The 21,474-nt window shown below is 38.4% G+C and overlaps 1 protein-coding gene across 2 annotated transcripts in view; it reads left to right on the plus strand.

The window, feature by feature from the left end:
- The window catches only part of dennd1b (DENN/MADD domain containing 1B), a 120,562-nt gene that overhangs the window by 88,755 nt on the left and 10,333 nt on the right, over positions 1-21,474 (plus strand). For both annotated transcript variants that reach the window (XM_042515126.1, XM_042515132.1), the window contains 6 exons: positions 4,662-4,763; positions 12,214-12,304; positions 13,795-13,835; positions 15,200-15,235; positions 15,681-15,737; positions 17,056-17,145. In XM_042515126.1, coding sequence (XP_042371060.1) covers positions 4,662-4,763; positions 12,214-12,304; positions 13,795-13,835; positions 15,200-15,235; positions 15,681-15,737; positions 17,056-17,145 — 417 coding nt within the window. The remainder of the gene's footprint in view (positions 1-4,661; positions 4,764-12,213; positions 12,305-13,794; positions 13,836-15,199; positions 15,236-15,680; positions 15,738-17,055; positions 17,146-21,474) is intronic.

Here is a 21,474-nt window from a genome sequence, read left to right on the forward strand (position 1 = left end):
AATCTTACACATTGCACATTCTGATGTATAAAAAATCGATATTATGTGTTCACATACAGCAGGAGTCCTGCACGAGAACTTGCTGTCTATATCAACTTGCAATTTGCTTTTGGAAGTTGATTGTTTGAAACATAATATAACATAAAAACAAGCAGGGTATATTCAAATACACATTTTACAACAGCTGTATGTGAATAAAAAGCTCGGTTTGGTTTTAGTCATTCATAAAACATCTACACTTAACACACCAACACATCGAACACTGACATGCACCAAGACACAATACAGATTAAAGAAAATGATACAAACTGTAAATAGCATAAGAAGGTGTATTGCATAAAATTAAAGCATGAAACATAAAAAACCTGAAAAGTTACTGTGGTGACCACTGTTTATTCTAAGGAATATTCAGTCTGAAGTTTAAGAAGCCGCTACTGGTCATTCAGTTCTTACCATTCAGGTATTATTCAGTTATTGTCATTACATTATTCAGTTTGATCATAACATCTATGTGGAACAATGCTTACACACTAATTTACATTAGCTTTCATCATGAACTCACTAAAAAACAATACTCATTTAATAATCTGATGAAAATAGCTACAGGTTTGCCAAAGTAAATATAGCACATAGATTTAGCAGCGTCCACACATCCACTCCTCTGTCATGGTAAATTATACTGTCATATTCATAGATTTCTACTTTCCTCAGTTCCCCCTAGATCTGAACATTCATCCGCAGAGAAGTGCCTGTTTTTTCTGGCACATTGAACACATCTGTTACATGATTTATTTATTTTTTTATATAATTGTTTCTATGTAATGGCTTCCTTGATGCTTACAGTCTCTCATAGAGTGTATATATTAAATATGGCATAGTTCGATGTCACACATCCGTCAAGTAGGGTACTCTTGTAGTACCACTATTTAAAATGAGTTTCTGATAAACTCTGCTTCAAGATGAGTTTCTCGCTCACATAAATGGAGAATAGTTAAGTGCAGGCATCAGCAACTTTTACCATCAAAGAATACATTATTCAGCTGAAAGAAAATCTGTCTGTGGCCACGTCTTGACCCTGACTTGACCCTTAAAATGAGGAAAACACAGCCTATTAAATCTAAATAAGCCTGTTAGCATTACTAATAGATCTACATGAGCGTCCACTTATGTGTTTTAACACAAGGCGCCTCCTCTGTAGTTTGCTACTAATGATTATTTGATACTTTAAATGTCCAGTGTGTGGATGTAGTGGCATCAAGTGGTGAGTTTGCAGATTGCAACCAACTGAAACTTCTCACATGTGCCAAGCATGTAGAGAGTACTATAGCAGCCAACGAGAATGTGAAAAAGCGAATGGCCCTCTTCAGAGCCAGTGTTTTTTACTGTTGAAATAACATGGCGGACTCTGTAAAAGAGGACCTAACGAAAACACAATGATTCTTATTTTTAGGTGATTATAAACTAATAAAAACAAAGTTATCAATATTATACTCAATTTCTGCCAATATAGCCCCCACTGATCCTTTAAATTTGCAGTGTTGGTGACAGAAAACAAACAAATCCCTCCATGCAGTATTACATTTTTGTGTTTTCCTTAGAGACTCAACTCAACTGCTAAAAAGGTACGGCAGAATTTAGAGATAAAGGTGCCAGGCCCATCGATAGCAGTTCATCGTAAACATGGAATAAAACTCTTTAACGTTTTAAGTTGAAGAAGACAGCTGATATTCTAAAATGGTTTGCATATGACCCAGTTTTCGTACCTTGTAAACATGGCGAAAGGTTTAAAGATTGGTACTCCAGTGGGCTAATGGCATACTGTACTCTCATAAAGCAAGGTATAACAAGGACTTTTTTGTGATACTTACAGATTAACAACTCTATTAGAAAAATAAATAAAGAAAAACAAACAAACTAATCCAAACATTTATTAGAGCATATGAGAACGAACCCTATAAAGGTTATTTCAAAACTATACCTGGGCCTTCAACAACTTAATACTGAAAATGCACTTTAAGTAGAAACAAGATGAGAAAGTGAGGATAATCTAATAATCACACACGGGGAATGGAAAGAGATATTCAGACAACAACAAGCTTGCCATCCTGGAAAGAATTTAGTTGGAAGAATGTTATGCGTTATTTCTGTACCCCTGCCCAGGAAAAATCTTACTCAAATCAGGCAGACTGTTGGGGAACCTGCAGAGACAAAGAGGCAAATCACTTCCATATCTTTTGGAAGTGTTCCTCTGTGGGTCCTTTTTGGACTAAAATTCATGACATCCTGGGAGCCAGTCGATTCAGCCAAAATTACTTTGAACTTTAAACTGATGTGTCTGGTTAGACTGGAGGAAGTCGTATGGAGAAAAAAGGATAAATACCTGTTAAGAATGTTATTAGTGGCCTGTAAGAAATCCCAATCCAAGAAATGGCTGAAAAAAGAAATACCCAGTGTTGAAGAATGGATTGATGTTATATACAGAATGATGTAATGGAGAGAATGACTTTTAATTTGCGAACCCAGGATACTTTTATTGAAAACTGGACAAAATGGATTGTGTATGTTTCGCATATCAGACCTGACTTTGTGTGAACAAGTTTCAGAAACACACTGTAGTGTAACTAGTAGCCACCCATTTTTTTTGTTCAATTACCCCTTTTTTCATTTTTTCCCCACCTATTTATTTGTTCCTTTTATTTTGTTTTTTTATCTGTCTTTCTATTTTTCATTTTTTTAAATTTATCAATTTTTTTCCCTTTGTACACAATTGAAGGGTCTTCATGTTCATTTGGTTTTATATTTTGTTTTTGTATGTTCGCATAAACCAATAAAAAGAGAATTACAAAAAAGTAAGGTGCCAGGCCATAGACATATGATGCACATTTTAGTTGACTAAATGTTAAAATGTTTTTTTTATTGGATGTAAAGGGCACTCATTTTTACAACTTCTAATTCAGGAATGACTTTGGGCATACAACAAAGAAAAATTAAAATTTAAATGTTAGAAAAATAACTGTATATCAGTTCTAGATAATTTTTTCGGCACAGCCACAGACAGCCACTGGAGAGAAGCTAAAGGGCTGCATGTGGCTCTGGAGCTAGTGTGTGATACATAATTGATGTGTTAAAATCAAGTCTGTAGTTTTTATTAAAAAACAAACCACCAGTAGTCACTTAACTTCAACATGACACATTAATTACCATGGCAGCATAGATTGTTGCAGTCTTGGATGTTAACAAGTAGTGCTTATCACTCGTTTACCGTAAGATGACTCTTACTTTAAGCAAGGCACTCAACCTGTTTTAATAAAATGTGTTGGTGTAATATTGTGTTTATTTCATGAAGGTGTGGGTGTATAAGGCCTTCTCTTTTCATGCAATTACAGCACCAGCCCAGCCTCATGTTGTTTCTCTGAGCAAACTTTGTTTCACTAAACCAACTTTATTGGCTACATACAGTTGATGTAGTTTTCTGTTCTTTAACAGGAAGTTGGCATCCTCTTTTCTTGTGCTGGGCGACCTTTAGACCCTCTTAAAATAGATAAAATGAATGTGGCTTTCTTCCTTTTCTTTCCTTTAAAACAGTCTAGTTGGAAGATTCCAGCAGCGTTAGCAGTTGGCATTCGGTGCAGGCCTGTGTGAACCAAAGGATTTTGTTGGATACTGTACTGTGTACACAGACCCAGTCTTAAAGTTGACTTTGGAAGTTTTTTTCAGTAGCAGTTAGTTGTTAGTCTCAGCATGCTATTCAGTTTTGTTCGCTGCAGTATGGTCCGAGGCTGTAGCAGCCAGATGGAGACTGCGATGCTGATTAAACTACAACAAGTTGCTTTCAACTCTGCTTTTACGAGAGAATACGCCTTAAAAACTTTTAGTGATGTAAGTGGGGCAGTATTCCTGTGATGTAATTCGGGCCACTGGTATCATCCGCCCATCCTCGATAAATGGGGTTAGTCTCCGGTGTTGTTAACTTGTTTTTATGTGCCGCACTGTGCTCGTAGCCTTAAACAGACAAAGCACATTGTTTTACACCAGAAGAATTTAGAGCATCATTGAAATATGTGAGAATTATGTTAATTATGAGAAAACATGAATTGAAAATGTCTGTGGGGCAGCGTGTGATTGGCCTGCAGTGGTTCTGTTGTCATCCTCCGTGTCTATAGCTCACAGGCCAACAGACATGATGTAAGAAATAGTAATAATGTGATAATGTGCTCATGAGGAGTACTTGGGAGTTTACTGGGACACTGTCTTCTGGTCTGCGGGAGATCGAGCGGCTCTTCCAGGGGAGCTCTTCCTCCCCCTTCTTGATCCTTCCTCTTTCCTTCCTGTCTCTGTGCCTCATTTTGCTGTTTTCAGGCCCACTTAGCTCACTAATGAAGAAATCAGTTGAAATACTTTAGACTTTACAGTGCATAGTAATAAAAGGCATGATGTGATCGTCTTAATGCTACAAATCATATTATAAACAACATTGTTTAGTTTAGACCCCCCGCCTTTCAAGGCACCACACGCATCTGCCTTCATTTCTTGTGGCTCATTTCAGAGCCAAGTAAAAATGGTGGAAAAACAGATTGGTTCAGAGGAAAAAGAGCCAAAATTAATAAGTATTATTTTTTTATTTAAATATTTTGCCAATAATGTCTCTGTGGACTCCTCAGGGGGAACCAATCACTTTCTGTGAGGAAAGCTTTGTGAACCATCGATCGAGCACCATGAGGAGCTTCCTGTCCATGGCTGTCAACCTGCAGCTCTTCAAACAGGTACGAACAACTGTCTGCATACTGTGTGTGTGTGTGTGTGTGTGTGTGTGTGTGTGTGTGTGTGTGTGTAATAGTGTGCGTCACTTTCTTTTAAAGAGCATTAACTACTCACTTATACTTCAACCAGTAAAATAAATCTAAAACTAGAATATACTAGAATATATTTAACTTGTGCATAAAAACACAGCCTTTACTCATCCTTAGATCATAATTTTTTACTGAACAAAAATGTAAACACCACATTTGTTTTTGCTCCCATTTTCACAGGTTTAAGTTAAAGATCTAAAACTTTTTTCAACTAAACAGATATATTTTTCTTTAGTTTTGGTCGCAATAATAAAATCTTTATTGAGTGAGGATTTCTCCTTTTCCACGATAATCCATCCTGTTAGGTGTAGCATATCAAGATGCTCGTTTAACAGCATCATTACTACACAGGTGTACCTTGGGATGGTCACAGTGAAAGACCACTCTAAAATGTGCAGTTTTGTCACACAACATGATGCCACAGATGTCACAAATTATGAGGGAGCGTGTCACCGGGATACTGACAGCAGGAATGTCCACTAAAGCTGTTGCCTGTAAATGTAATGTTCATTTCACCACCATAAGATGCCTTCAGTCTCATTTATGTTCATATGGCAGTACATCCAACTGCCCTCATAACCACAGCACGTAACCACGCCAGCTCAGGGCCTCCACATCTAACATCTTCACCTGCAAGATTGTCTGAGTCCAGCCACCTGAACTGCTTATGCAACAACTGATTCGCACAATTGAAGAAATTCTTCGCAAACTGTCAAAAACACTCATAGGAAAGTTAATCTGCAAGCTCTTCTTCCTCACCAGGGTCTTGACCTGAAAGCAGTTTGCCATCGCAACTGACTTTTGAGGTTGTGAGGCTGGCTGGATGTGCTGCCAAAATAATGTAAACGCCTTTGGAGATGGAGAAGTGCTCACTTACATGGATTTTAACAAATTTGCATCCAAAACTTTTGAGAAATATATCTATTGAATGCATGAAAAAGTAAATCTTTCATCTAAACCTGTGAAAAATGAGAGAAAAACAAAAGTGCTGTGTTTATTTTTGTTCAGTATGTAGGATTTTATAAAGCCTACACATGGGTACATTGACAGATGCACATCTCTATCCTGTAAACTATGGGAAAGCACAAATCGAAAAAGATGACTAGGTGCATAGAGGTTACTCCGTCCTCTCTCAATGTCAGTTTATTTTTGAGCAGTTTATTTTTCAAGCTGATTTTTCAATTTAGAGGGGTAAAGGTCTTCATTTTTACAGATGTCTTTCAGCACCACTTGTGCTCAGCAAACTGTCAACTGGGTAAAGTTAGCATTTAGCATCTCGACTGTTCTGTTTCTAAAATTCAGTTGAAATGGAGAAGAGAGAGGCCTGGGATTAGACGGTTATTGACCCTCTAGAAAATGTTTACTGCGGTTATCTCAACACATTTTTGTTATGTCTTAATATCTCTGTTTGTTCAATTTTGCCTGGTGTACAAACAAAACCATGATAAGTCAGGTCTGTCAAAAGAATCTTTACTGAGCAATACCATATCGAGGTCACATTAAGTCTTTGCACCAGCCTGTTAAAGCAAAAAATGTGGCCTGAATTTTAACTTTGTGCACAGAAAATTAAGTATCCACCACTATTACATACATTATCAACTTTGTTCGTGTGTATGTATGTGCAGTGTATGTAGAGGATATGTGTGTGAGCAGGTATCCTTTATTCATGTGTGGTTACATGAGTTTCCCTTAAAATCACTCATGTATACTTGATATGTTTTCCCCCCCAAATCCCTTCAGCAATACTAAACTTAGCAGAGCTAGAGCCGATTGGAGAGACACCTCTGGCTCCGAAGAAAAATTTCCTCTCACCCCTTGAATTTTTCTTTGCGCTCTCTGACCCGTGATAGTAGTGTGATTTACCCCCGAGAGTTGCTGCACAGCGGCCCTCAATCAGCCTTTTGTTTCTCTGGACACTCTGCCCCGTCTATAATTTTCCCAGGCAGAGCAGATAGCGAGCAGCAGTTCAAAGCATCCTCCCAGGCTGGCTCCTGCCTCAGCGGTAGCATTGGGAAACAGACCCTTATCTCCTCCTCCTCCTCTCTAGCACGGGGGATGGGGTGAGCTTATCTCCTCTACTCCTCTTTCGACTAAAGTAAGAGAGGCCAGTGGTCCGCCTGAGCCCTGCTCTGGCCATGACCCACATCCGCTTGCAAACACACAAACAATACTCAACTTGCGTGGCCACACACATGCACACATTAATTTTTATATAAGAAACTACACACCCTGGGACTGGAGAGGTTTGGACTTTTTTTCCAGTGCTTTTGCTCCTTGTTTTGTTATTGATTGTTTATATATTAATGTGTTTTTGTATATTAAGCTATGCCTTATTATGCACCTATAGTAAAACATGTAGTCATTATATTGGACATTATTGCTGCCTTAGCAAAAACATTAATAACATTTAGCTCCATATAGTGTATATATAAAATAGCTTAAGATCCACATATGTTGTATTGCTGTTGTTACAAAAGGAGCAGGGATTAACCTTTTGCAGTAGCATTCTTTTAAAAAGTTTTTTCATCATTTTTTTTTATTTTTGTACAATTTAAAAATACACATAATGACAAAAAAATAACAGTATACAGTGCAGGAAGAGCCAAAAAAAAGGTTAAAATTTCACAATGTCACAAAAAGCACAGTTAGTTTGTTTCCCTTATTCTCCAGCTAAATTTACCAGTTTGAACTTAATTTCCCAATAGGATTGAGGACAGAGGATAGTGTAAACAAACAGGTCGGATTTCTCAGTTATCAGGCAACCAGTCAGCAGTGTTAGACTGGAATGATGTGTCGAATACAATACGTAACTTGCACACAAAGGCCTTTAAAGGGATTGTGACATTTATTACTGTCACCTATATTTAAACAATAATGGGTTAAACTTGAGCTAAATTCAAAACATATTATTGGAATTGGTTAGACCACAGCACACACTGTGCACACGGTGCAGCACACACACAAAATGCAGAGGTGTTACCTGAGTTTGAGGTGTTACCGTTTGAGCAGGAAATTGCTTTTCTACAGGTGATTTTGTTGTTCGGTTCTTGTAAAGCTTTTGCTTTACAAGTAATTCCAGTTTTGCGGAGGGAACAGAGTGGAGTTTTTTTTTAATGCAAATTCAGCAAAACATTAGTAATGCTTTTGGAGCTGCATGACCTCATGGACAGAGAGGCTATTGTGTTCTGTCATGTGTCATTAAAGTCCATTAATTACTTTCAGTACCCCTACTAAAATGTATTATTGTAAAAAATTAGTTACTGTAAGATATTGAATAAGAACACCTTAATAACTTGTAATGTAATGTTGAGTGCATGTGAGTTGTGTGCTTAGGAGACAAATAAGAAACAATAGCCCCTCTTTTCTTGTGCCTCTGTGAAGCCAACTTTAAAATAAATATAACACAAACACACCTCTTAAAATGTCACAGTTTCACCTTCTCACACACTTTTCTTCCTTAACGGTTTCCCGCATGCTGGGCTCACCAGCTCATCTCTGTTCAGAACACAAGTGGGAGAAGTCTCCTAAAAGAATGCGGGGGGAAGGCCTGTCGACATTAACCTGCTTCCTATCAACCGTCCTCAGCTCCTACACACTTGTACAAACACACACACTCTGTCTTGTGTGTGTGTGTGTGTGTGTGTGTGTGTGTGTGTGCGTGTGTGTGTATTGTGCAAGTAGAGACTGATTCAATGAAGTCTCCTCCTCGTATTGACAAAACTAAGCTATACACAGTTTTATTGAGTCTGTAGGGGGACTTCTACTCTGATAATTTACCGCCAGGAGCCTTTGTAGACAATGTGCGTCCCTTCAGTCAATAGTCATCTGCCATTCTCGGTGTTTATGAATGCAACAGCTGAGACATCTGTTGAAAGGGGGAAAGGTGTGTCCTTGCAAAACCAAATGATCGAATTTAAAATCTGATTGTGTAGTTGGTCCATCCACTCCGTTCTCTCCATTAACTCCACAAAACTCTGTGAACTGAAAAACTGAATTTTCATTATTACCAATAGGAATCAATTAGTCAATTTTATTTAAAGTGTGCAGTCACTATGAAGTAAGGTCCCAAAACATTCTACAATTGGATTAAACATACAGGAGAGAAAAAAGGGTAATAAAAATTAAAAAAAATAAAACTACCATATTAAAATGTCAGTGTTAAGGGGGATGTTTGAAAATAAAACAACCACATTATATTGTGGTTATATAACAGCACATTTATATACATTATTAATAGTGATGTGATTTTAATAAGTGATGAATAGAACAAGTATTCACCTCCAAAGCCAAGCAAAGTGCTTTAAAGAGCACTCCTACTTGTTTAGTTTACATTTGGGTCTTCATAACTTATTTGAAATAATCTTATGTGTGTCTCTGTGACATGTTTTAGAGTCATCAAATGGGAGGTATTGCAGCATGAAAAGAAATATGTTTTTCAATGTTTGATTGACAAATGTTTCATGGATAAAATAAAATACCACAATATTTTTGACTAAATACTTGTATATCAATATCGCAGTGATATTGTGGGGTTTACTATTGGTGCTTTTATGAAATACTAACACAATGAGATTTTTCATAAATAATCATCAGTAATAAGGATATAATGACTAAGTGGATAAAGACAAATAACAGAAAAGCTACAAAAAATTGGTTAATTCAGAAAATAATATTACTTAACTGTAATGCAGCCTTAAAACACTAACAACATTCCAGTTTTCAAAATCAAAGACAATATCTAGTCTCATATCATGATATCGATATTATAGCGACATATTGCCTAGACCTACAATGCAACAATAATGGTTGCTAAATTTTAATGCTGTTGTAATAAGCAAAGACGGTGGTTACCTGTACAGTTAGCCCAAATCCACTTAAAAACTTCACCACAGAAACCCACGAGTGACATGATTTCTGCTATACCCCAGAGTATCTAAAGTTTATGGCCTAAAATTCCAGGATGCAGAAATTGCATTTCCTTCAGCTGTGTATTTCTCTGTAAATGAACCCCTGTAGAGTCCTAATCCCAACTTCTGGCTCCACAATTCCTGAGTTTAAATTAATTTAGACCACTGTGACCGACCAGTGTGTGAGTCAGCGTGCTGGTAGCCAGATGGAATAACTCTCCTTGTCTACGGTCTGCAACTACGACAGCAGCAGGAAACAAGATGACATGTAGATATGAAGAGATGGAGCAGGATTTACGTCCAAGGGTAGAGCTCAACTCACTGTGGACTTCATTTACACATCTAATTTGGGTTTGTTTAATAAAAGACAAAAACTAAAACTTTTTTTTGGGGGGGGGCAATAAACCTGTGGAATTCCAAATTTACATTTTCCAGGCCTAAAATAGTTGTGGAATCATTGAAAGTTTTGGAAAGGTCATGGAAATTTGTAATAACATTGTTCCAGTAATCTAATATGGATAACTTCCACACAATGTAACTACCAGCAAATCATTTTTTTGTAGCTGGTGACGCAACGTATCTCTAATATGCGCCTATGTGTGAAAATGTTTGACTGTCATGTACAGTTCTTTATTTTCTCCCTGCAATTTGCCTCTTTCTCCATGTATGGTAGTTAGCTGAAATAATGTGTGAATAGATTTGGAATCTGATAGGTTTGAAAAAAAGCAAGAAGTGCAAGAAAATGTGTCTTTTTCATTGGTCCTTGTAGTCATGGAAAATTTTTGAAATTTTATCCATGAGAATACATGGTAACCCTGTTAAAATGAGCCTTTGTGTTGTGTCCTTGTGTTTGTGTACGTGCGTGTGTGTGTGAGCAAGTGTTTTTTTAAGTGTCTGTTTGCATGTGTGAGAGTGTGGTGATCACAGTCTGCCATTGTTGAGTAATGTCCAATTAAGACCCACAGTGAGGCAGGTAATCTGGCCGGGGTGTGCGGAGGGAGGGGGGGGGGTGAGATAGGAGGAGGAGTGGTCTTGTTGGTGATGGTTTGGGTTGATTATCTGCACTAATTGGGCCGGCCAAGTAGCAGAGCAGTGGTTGAAACCTGCAGTCTCACCTCTCATTAAAATGATCTAATGATGAGTCTCCGGCTCTTCTGACCAGAGGAGCGGGTGGCCGTGTTAGCAGGCTGTCCCTGAGGACACGCGCCCTAAAACAACCTACACTGTTGTTACACTTTGGACACAGTTGCAGAGGTGGGAGTGGGACTGTTCAGTTAAGAAATCATCTGACAATATGTTGCTTTCAAGAATTAATTTTTTTTTGTTGTTGTTGTTCAAAATACAAAGCTTGCTTGAAAGGTAGGAGGTGTGGATTGTTAATAAATGCAGTTATCAGTCAAAATAAATTTTAGTTTTAAATCCAAAATGTTTTGTATGTACTAGTTATTTTGAATGACATTGTTACCGATTGTTTTTCTTCCTATTTTTAAACAAATGAACTCTGAAGAGGATAGAAAATGTATGATATTGTAGCTGCTTGTTTTTTGTTTTGTTTTTTTACACCAGAAACTTGCCAAGATCAGCTCTTGGCTTTCATTTGAAAGTATCATTTTCACGCAGAGGTTTGCTGATATTCTAAGCAATGGGACAGGAAACTAACAGCAACTTGGGGGTCAATGTGGTTGGGTTGAGCTAATGGAAAACAGCGCACCATATGTGTCACTTAGTGATCTACACCGACATAATTGTTTTTAAGATTTTCTTCATGTTCAATATTCTGAAAGATGATATACAGTGGGTTTTTTTTCCTGCAAAAACTACAATGCAACTGTCAGTCACATAACTGAGCCTGTAAACTGCTCGGAGGAGGAACCAAAGCTCTCATAATGAGCCAAAAAATGATAAGAAGTGTGTTTAAAACTGTAATTGACATCATTTTGTGCTTTCCTTCCCCTCTTATCCCTGCTTTTATTTAGCCTGTAAAAACTAGATCGCATGCTTAATCTCTAAAGAATACTGTTCTTTATTTTTATTGTGTTAATCACAAATGTCATTGTATGTGTGTGACTTCTTGTACTTGCGTGACATATTTACGTGACTGTGCTCATGAAATGTGTAGCTGTCTTGGCTGTTAGGTTCCATATTTATGAGATGGAGTTTTATGCGCTCCATGTTACAAAGGGAGGAAATGAAACTTCCTCATGTCTCAGACAGTGTGCAGCATGTAGTCTGCTGCTCTAATCCCTCACCTGCTCCACATTACCAAATCCCTATTACCTGCAGCCCACCTAATCTTGGGATGTAGTTTCTGTCAGGTAGGATTAATAACCACCCCACTGTGGCCTGAGTGTTTGAATCGGTTTGTATGTGTTTGTATCTGTTTAAGTGTGTCCACTCACTCTACCACCCCCTCCCTCTCCCTTCTTTATTAACCACATTGTAATTTATGGTTGTAGTTCATCGACGGACGGCTGGCCAAATTGAACGCAGGCCGTGGCTTCTCCGACGTGTTTGAAGAAGAGATCACAGAGGGGGGCTTCTGTGGAAGTGAGTAGTTCTAGACCCATTTGTCAATTAGCCACATTGTGTTCATTCGTTCGCAGTATTTCATGCGATACAATGCAGTTATTGTGCTATAGTAAAATATAAAAGCAACAAGCAGAACAAGGACAAACCTTCAAAGTTATAAAAAATACGTATTCTAAAACACTGATAAACTGATTAAAAATCTGGTAAAATATAGGAATGGGGGAAATACATACAGAACAGTATCCTGATATTTCCTGTGGCAACACTGTTTTAATACCAAGACACTGAGTATTATTTTTTCTGTTAAAAAAAATATTGATACTGCAAATACAAATTAAACTTTTGGCAGGCTTCTAGAAAGTCATTTGCTTTTTCAGTACACTAGATACATTTTGCTGCAATAAAAATGACTAACGTGAGATGGAAAGACTAAAAACTGTACATAATTTGCAGTTGATAAAAAATAATAAATTCAAACTTATTGCCATATATGTAATTGCAAAACCATTAAAATTTCAATAATATTATACTTTGACTTAAGTATTGTTATAATATTGTATCTTGGGGCCTCTGGTAATTCCCATCCCTAATAAATGATATAGAATACTGTGGTGCTCGTGCTTTATAACATGTTAATTTTAAAACATTTCTGGTTCTGGTCTACTTTTTGTTTGAGTAATTTTTAAGGCTGTTGTAAAATTTCTCATAAATTTCTCATGTGTGACCACATGAAGCACTTTAAATACAATGCACCAATGATCGTACCGTCTCTGGAAGCACACAACTGATTAAAAATGACAAATGACTCTTAACTCGTGGAGAATTGTTTCATTTTTAAAAAAAAATATTTGACACGCATGTTTACTGTCATTTGTTGTAAAACAATCTATTGGAGCTGATACAAAGGTTACTTGTTAATCTGATTGAATGTGGCGACAAAAGATTGACGAAAGAATTAGTAATGTTTTGGCAGGATCGAGTGTTATTACATGTGGAGACTATGCACAAGACATCACAAGTTTGAAATCCCACAGGAGTGCTCAGACAAATTAGATCATTTTGATCACAATATTTCAGGTTTTAGTGGTATTTACACGACAAGGAAAAAAGAAATGGCATCCAGACGCATCCATCAAATAAATATCCGTCATATTAATGGGCTTATGAGTTCTGATCTTGACTCAAACCCACACTGTCATCTGTGATTCTATTTTCTGCCCTCTCAAGTCATTTATATCCAGTTACTAATGTTAATTTTACATTATCAGTAAATGTTTTACTTTTAGATAATTTATTTATATTTAACATTTTTTATCAACCACATTACCTGTTTGTTCAGTATACTTTTGTCTAATTTTTTTTAAATACACAATAATATGTGAGTGTGTGTCTCAGAGACTGTGTCACAGTGTAATATACATAGTTACCTTTGCTTTGCAATGTTAATACTCTGCTATCGAGTGCAAAATGATTAATTCATATACTCTGTGTTTTATACATCCCTCCAGGTAATTCAAGGTCTTACCAGCAATGGATGCACACTGTGAAGGTATTCGCAGAATGTCCTGCATATCATACCTAAATGCTTTTATCTACGGCTTCTTTTTTTTCTTCTTTTTTTTTTTTTACATTTCACCCATTTCGTTCCCAAGTTATATTTAATTGAAGGTGTGATTGACACGACTCAGTGTTTGAAGTCCTGGTGTTGCCTTTGGAATGAAGTGGGGGGGCTGCCTAAATGTACAGACCCAGCTCGAATGCAGTTTGGTGTGTGTGAAGCGGCGCGTGCAGCAGGACAGTCGAGACAGACAGGGAGGGAGACAGAAGTGATTTGACGTGACAAGACGTCCTCCGACATGACATGTTGATCTGGCAGCAAACACAGGCGTTACTCCGCTGAACCGACCCAAGAACACAGATCTCTCCTTCCTTCTTCATCTTCCTGTCTCTTTCCTCCTCTCCTTTTCTTCCCCTATCTCTCTCTCCCTGTCTTCCTCTCTCCTTCTTTTCATCTCTGTCACAGCCCCCCCTCTGTCTCCCTCTCTCTCTCTCTCTCTCTCTCACTGAGTATCTCTCCCTCACCCTCCCTCTCTCCCCACGCCGTCAGCTAAGGCTGAATTAGTTCTCTAGAGTGCTCTTCAAAGGTTTGTTAAAGTTCACATTTCCTGACTGACAGGGATCTATAAGAGGGGCCTTCACCTCGGCCTCTCTCCTCCTCTCCCTTTGCCGACTTCTGAAACGCTGTCTGCCATTTACTCTGTTTAGCCGTTTAGCTGACGCTTTGTGCTTACACTAAAGACCAAACAGAGAAAAAGAGTGAGACGCCGAAGGAGAGATGCAGCAACTCTCAGAGAGAGAAAAGAAGACAGGCACAGAGAGATATTGGGTGCCATAATGTCAGTCTGCAGAACTCAAAGTAGAAATCAATCACACGCAGTCCCTTCCATCGCTGTTTTAGGCTGCTTCTAAATAAAAACCTCCTGAATGCTTTGAATCATGCGGCCTATCATGGCTCAGCGATATGATACTTTGCCTGGTGTCACCATTTGTTCACTGAAGTTGCATTACAGTACTATTTACAGCTGCACAGGGAGTTTTGGTTGTGTTTGATATTGAAAATTACTCCTTTGTGACTACTGCGGGAGGCCAATGATATGGAAGAAATAATTATCATCATATTGATAGGGACACCATGCATCACAGTGTGACAGAATTCACACACAAAATAATCTGAAACTGATTGTCAAAGCATGCTCTCAGTCATTTGTGTTGAATATGTAATATAATATCACAATTTTATTGCATGCTGTGTGTGTAACATGAATATTTACTGTATTAAAATAAATGTGAATGTGTGGAAAATCACCCAAAAAGACTTTAAGTGACCTGTTAATAATTTTCTTTCTGTTACAGAGAGGAGGAGCACTCATCAACACAGCTGTGACAAAAGTACGTTCTGCAAAAACGCTTAAATAAATGTAGCCTCATGCATTGTTTTATAAGTAAATAACATCAAGTCCTCAGATGACATTTTAGCAGGTTGTAAAAAATAGTTAGTCTGCTTAAATATAAGACAAATTCATGTCTGTTTTGGAGTTGACAGTGGAAGGACTTGGAGCATTGTTCATGGTGTTTAATGAGCAGTGCCATGTCCTTATGTGCTGTACAATAGGTGGTCAGGGTGCCCTTTCATGTTATAGCCTCCTGTTAGTGTGCGAGGCTCTCTTATCCAGCCTTTTGTCTCTGTGTTTTTGCCACAGGGATCAAAGCATTTCTTGATGTTACATGAAACCAGAACAGAATGTTAATGCAACATGTTTTGATTAGTAATCCGTGTGTGTGTGTGTGTGTGTGTGTGTGTATTTGTATGTGTGTGTGTTGTTTTTCCTCCTAGGCCAAGAGTCATGCCAAGAGGGGCATCCGGGACTTTAAGGGCAGACTCAAAGCGAGGGTGAGCAGCATGGACCCTCACACCTTTCTGACACACATGCACACGCTTGTAGAAACATGCGTGCACACACACACACACACACACACACACACACACACACACACACACACACACATTTCGTTCTGAGCCGCACAGATACAGTAGACATACCCCCCCTCATAGAAACAGACAGGAAGGCTGCTTTACATGGAGTGTGTGATTCTGACGCTGGGCCCTTTAATGACTGTTGAAGCCTGCTTAGCGCTTTGTTCAGGGCTGTACATTTTTAACCAACGCCCCTCTGGCTATGGCCTGTCATGTCATCCGAGCCCCGGCCCCTTTTTCTCTTTTATTGTCTGCATATTTCATCAGTGAGCCTGTGATTTCCTCAAAGCTAATGTAACGAGGTGTATGTTTCCATAAGCCTGATGGATTTGATAAGGCAATAGCAGTTTGATCTGTCAGTGGGAAACTGAGCAGAGAGGGCACCGATGATGAACACGACGAGTACGCAGTGTTCTGCAGCGTGTGTGTGCACAAACACACACAGTAGAGGCAAATAGAGGTGTTGAAATCTATTTGATTTGAAGTTTAACAGATTTCCTGTGTGTTCTTAAATTCATTCACAGATACACAAATGAATTAATTTAAGTGTTTTTTTAGGATCACACTCAATCTGCAGTGCATTTATGTGGTTGCCAGCCACAGATGTCTGCACAGAGACCTCAGTGCACAAACATATTGAAATTAAACTCATCAGTGGTGGTTACCTTGAATATAATTGTTATAACCTTGTAGAGAACATTTTAAAAGTATACAGCAGGTGAAATTTGATTTATTTGCTATCATCTAAAAATCCCATGAAAAATACAAAAAACCAACAATAAATTACTTCTAATCCAAAAGTATTTATTCCTAAAAATGCATTAAATCTTTAAAGACAGATCATGAGTGGAAAAAGCCCTCCTGATTACCCCAAATAGCTCTGCACTGTAGTTTTTATCGGACAGTGTGGCTCACTGATGTGTATAATAGTTTTTAAACAACACCTTTGGATTTATGGCACAGATGAATAAGCAATATCACACTATAAATACACAATATCTGTTAGTAGGATCAATAAATCATCTCATGGGATTTTTTTAGCAGTAAGAATAAAATGTAATATTGCCAGACTGATCCATTAGCTTTACAAATGTGGCTGAGAAATTGCAGCAAACAGGACAAAGAGCGTCACCTTAAACAAGCGAGTAATATATTGAATCTGTTGTGATTTAGTAACTTCATTTCATTTACAGCACAAATCATCCAAGATTTACATTCATCGTTTCTCTCTCAGGAAGAAGAAGAAGAAGGGATGATGGTCTGTGCCGGGTCTCCCACCAGCACCAAGAGCCTGTCTCCAAGGAGACTGCAGAAGATGAGACGGGTATGACACGCACGCACACACACACACACACACACACACACACACACAGACAGATGCACATCAGTAAATGAGTTAACTACATGTACACTGGCTGATCATACCAGAGCTCAGTTTTCACTTGACCGACATGGATGCAGTCTTCCACTTCTGTGCTCCTTCCGTCCACTTTTTGCTCTCATTTCTTTCCTCTCTCCATCCGGACTCCTTTTTTTCTATCTCCATCTCTCTGTCTCTCCCTACTTCCTCTCTCTTGTAACAGCTCTTGGAAGTACAGTAGTTTGTCAGGGTGCCAAATGTAATGATAAGCATTTTTTTTCTTACAACACACTCATGTTGTACATTCAGTATTTTTCTCTGAACAGCGCGGACAGTAAAATCATCTGCTGGTCAGCATTTCCTCTGAAGAATTTGCTTGTGCACCATAAGTGGTTTGCACGTGTGTTTTTTTTTTCTTTGTTGTGTGCAGAGCTGGCATACAGTATGCAAGCACATGCACACTCACAAAATACACAATCATCAATAAATTTATCAAGAGAGGTAGAAAAAAAGAAAAAAGATAGAAAATGATAAGACAGTAGTGTAAATGAAGACGTGCACTTATACAGTTTTTGGTGTCGGAAGTGTCATGAAATTTAATTTGTGCAGTATTGAACATATGCAAACAGCCTCAAGTTAAGAGTTATATCTTCCACCTTATATCTATACTTCTCAAAGCTGCAGCTTTTCCACCTCTTATTGCCAAATAAAAACAGCAAGTAGACTTCCAATTCTGTCTAAAAAAACCCACAAAAAACATGCCTGCATGCACACACTGACATTTTGGTCACAGTCATGTAAGAGTGTGATTAGGAGAGGTTGTGCTGTCTCTAATTAGCGTTGTGTTTCCTGTGTGTGTGATGAGGCTGGAAAGTCTTAGCGCAGAGGAAGGTGTGACGGCCGGGGAGAGGAGAGGAACGGCAATTAGGGCTTTTCTAAAGGCCTCTTCGGACACCCTTCCCCCCCAGCCAGCACACACACACAAAGACGGGCCCAACCCAAAACACACACACACACACGCACACACACACACACACACACACACACACACACACACACACACACAGATTAACAGTTAACATGCAATTGTTGTGTGCACACACCCTCAAACACATATTGCACGCCACATTCGGGATATACACACGCTCACACCCCTGTCCCTGCCACTGAGGCCTGTTCATTGCCGCAGTAACGGGTCCCTTGAGACCACTGGAGGAGGGACACACAGGACACAGCTTAGCATGTCCCACAGAACTGGTTTTGTGTGTGTTTGTGTTTATATATATTTAACCATCAGTTTCTCTTTAGCAGTGCTCTCCTTATTCTTGTCTTTTTTTTAGCATTACTTCATAACCCAGGTATATTAGTAAATTATCCAGACACCAACACTTTAAAGACACAAACCCCAGGAGGAGAGTGCACTCTGACATCTCCGAATTTTTTTCCTTGTCAGCTGAAACTAAGACTGAAAATTGAGAAGCCAAGAAAGCCTTGATAATTTATGGCCTGTCAGTGTGCAGTAACCCCTGGAAGATTGAAACTCCTCAAAACAGTATTTTTTTTGCTGGAAATATTTGGCTCTTTCAGTGTTTTGTTGTTAGCTTGGTTTATCTTTATACCCGTATTAAAGCGTACTACTTGGAAACTCAATATTGAAGCTGAAAAATAACTAATTCTTACGCAAAAAGTTTTCATATCCAGTTCAGAGAGATTTTTTTGTTTGTTTATAAAAGGCCACTGAAAAATAATTTGGCAAGTACATACTTAAATAAACACTCTTCTTAGGTTCCTCGTGTTTTTTTTAATATAGCTACACTGTATGGTAGCCATTTATTTACTCTTTAAAGCACATCGTATTTACATTTCCGTTAGTTCAAAAGCATGTTGGAGGAAAATATACCTATTGTTCTCTCTCTCTCATCTCTCCAGCTCTCACCTTTCTATCTGTGTTTTTTTTAAGATTGCTTCCTATGAAATCTTGATACTGTGCTCTGCCCACAACTGTCTTGACCAGGTGTTCGTTGCAAGAGAAATTGCTCTCAGTGGGACTAACCTGGTTAAATAAAGGTTAAATAAAAAGAAAAAAAAATAGGAAACATGCTTTAACCCTCATATCTCCTTTCCTTCTTGTGCCCACACACAGACACTTAAAGCAATACCTGCTCTTATTCTTAACCCTGCATTAATTAGAATATGTCCCTCTCTGTCCTGTCTTCGTCTACAGTCTCAACACTGCAATGACACTCTTTAAATGTCCATCCTAAAATGTTATTTTCCTAAGATAAAATTTTAAAAATCCTAAATTTTTTGAACTCACATAATGCCCATATTACATCAGTGTTGGTAGACGTATTATTAGAAATAGCTCTCAGTTCAACAGTTCAACACAGCACCACCAAAATAAAATTTAAAAAAGCAGCTTCCAAAATGACCATCAAGTTGAGTCAGAACCTCTCTTTAACAGTCAAACATTATAACCTTCAGAATGATAGTACCTGATTCGTTTTAGCTAATGTAGGTGTACCTGATAAACTTGCAGCTAAATGTATATCGAAGGTAGTGCAATGTTTCTGCTTATTTAGCAATATTCATGCCCAGTTGAAAGGAAACTAACTTAATTTAGAGCAAACATAAGACAGTTTTTTAAGGAAATGTGCATAAATCTTACAGGAAAATAAATACCAATAACTCTGTGTGTCCTTTCCACACCTCTGACCAAGTGACCACTGAAGGTTCATTCACCTGCTAATATAAATTCAGAAAGAAGTTGTCATCTGGCACTCCAAAAATAATGTCTGATTAAAGACATTCCATCTCCCTGTTTGAAAGAAGAAGCCTGATACATTTTTATCATTCATCATCTTTTTTTTTGCAAACCTCTCTATGTCTGTCCTTGAAATGAAATGAATGATCCTGGAGTAGCTTACTTTAATTAATCATAGCAAAAAAAAATAATCAGAGTTATGAAATTCATATTCCATTTGATCAGCCAACACATGTACTAAAGTGAAAGTGCCGCTGTCATTTGCGTACATATTTCAGCCGTTATCTGGCAATGTGGGTGATGCGCAGTGTTTGGTGGAGCTTGTTGATTAAGAATGTAGGAGTAATCCTTTCGTTTGACAAAAACAAGACTGAATTGGACCGCTGACTTCTTGTCTGATACAACAAACAGCAACCATTGTTCTGGCTCCTGTATGGTTTTGTGTGTGAGTCCCACGTATTTTTTTTTTTTTTTTTTAGATTCTGTATATCTGTGTGTGTTTTATGTAGCATCGTGTGTCTGTACCTTAGCCCTTTCGTACACAAGCATGTATTTGATTGTGTGTACTGCATGTACACAAGCATGCATGCATTTAGCAGTTTGCCTCAGGTTTGAGACAACAGCATGACAGCTGTTGAGAGAGCAGAGGCAAGCAGGGGTTGGGACAGCGTTATGGACAATGACAGCCAGCAGGCTTGTGGCCGGGCTCAGCCCCAGGCTCTGGACTCCTCACCTGGTTGAGGCAGGAGAGGTGCCAGCCTGGAAAACACCACATAGCCCTGGGTGGAGGGGAAACAGGGAGCTGACAGAGATGTGAAGCAGAGGAACAAAGTCACACGGATACTTCAGTGTGTCCATGTTGCAGTGTGTGTGTGTGTGTATGCATGGGTGGGTGTGTTTGTGGGGGACAGCTTCGTGTGTTCATGGCCAGCGGACACATATGTGCACTGTACACATGACTTGTGTCTGTGTTGTGTACATTTGTGTGGTTATGATTTCAGCATTATTTGTCTCCAAGTTCAAACATGCTTATACTAATATGTATTTCTTGTAATATAACATTTAACTTGAAGTATTACTCATAAAGCATTACTTAGTCGCTGTGTGCGCACTATGTTCATATGATTGAACGTGCAATAATATAAACAATATGCAAAGACAATACTTTCTGGGTTACTTGAATAGCTAATAACTATTTCACAGCCTATGCATGTACTGTAAATTATAGAGCATGCAGTTTGTGTGTGTTGCAATTCATATTATTGTAAACGGAAAAAAGCTCAAATATGTTGGTAATATTCATTGTAAGATTAATATTGTTGATAAATATTGTTGGACGAATGGTCGAGATGTATAACAATGAACTTTAAGTCCAGTGGCTCTGTCCATAGCTGTGTAAGTGTGTGTCTACATGGTTATTTGTATGCGTTTGTAGTCTCCAGTTCGTTTAGTTTCTCCCCACTTCAGAGGCCCACTGGTTTCCTTGCTGAAACCAAAGTGCCATCTCCTGGCACCTTCAAAGAACTGCA

This window comes from Plectropomus leopardus, chromosome 3 (genome assembly GCF_008729295.1).
Source record: "Plectropomus leopardus isolate mb chromosome 3, YSFRI_Pleo_2.0, whole genome shotgun sequence".
In the NCBI taxonomy this organism is placed as follows: Eukaryota; Metazoa; Chordata; class Actinopteri; order Perciformes; family Serranidae; genus Plectropomus; species Plectropomus leopardus.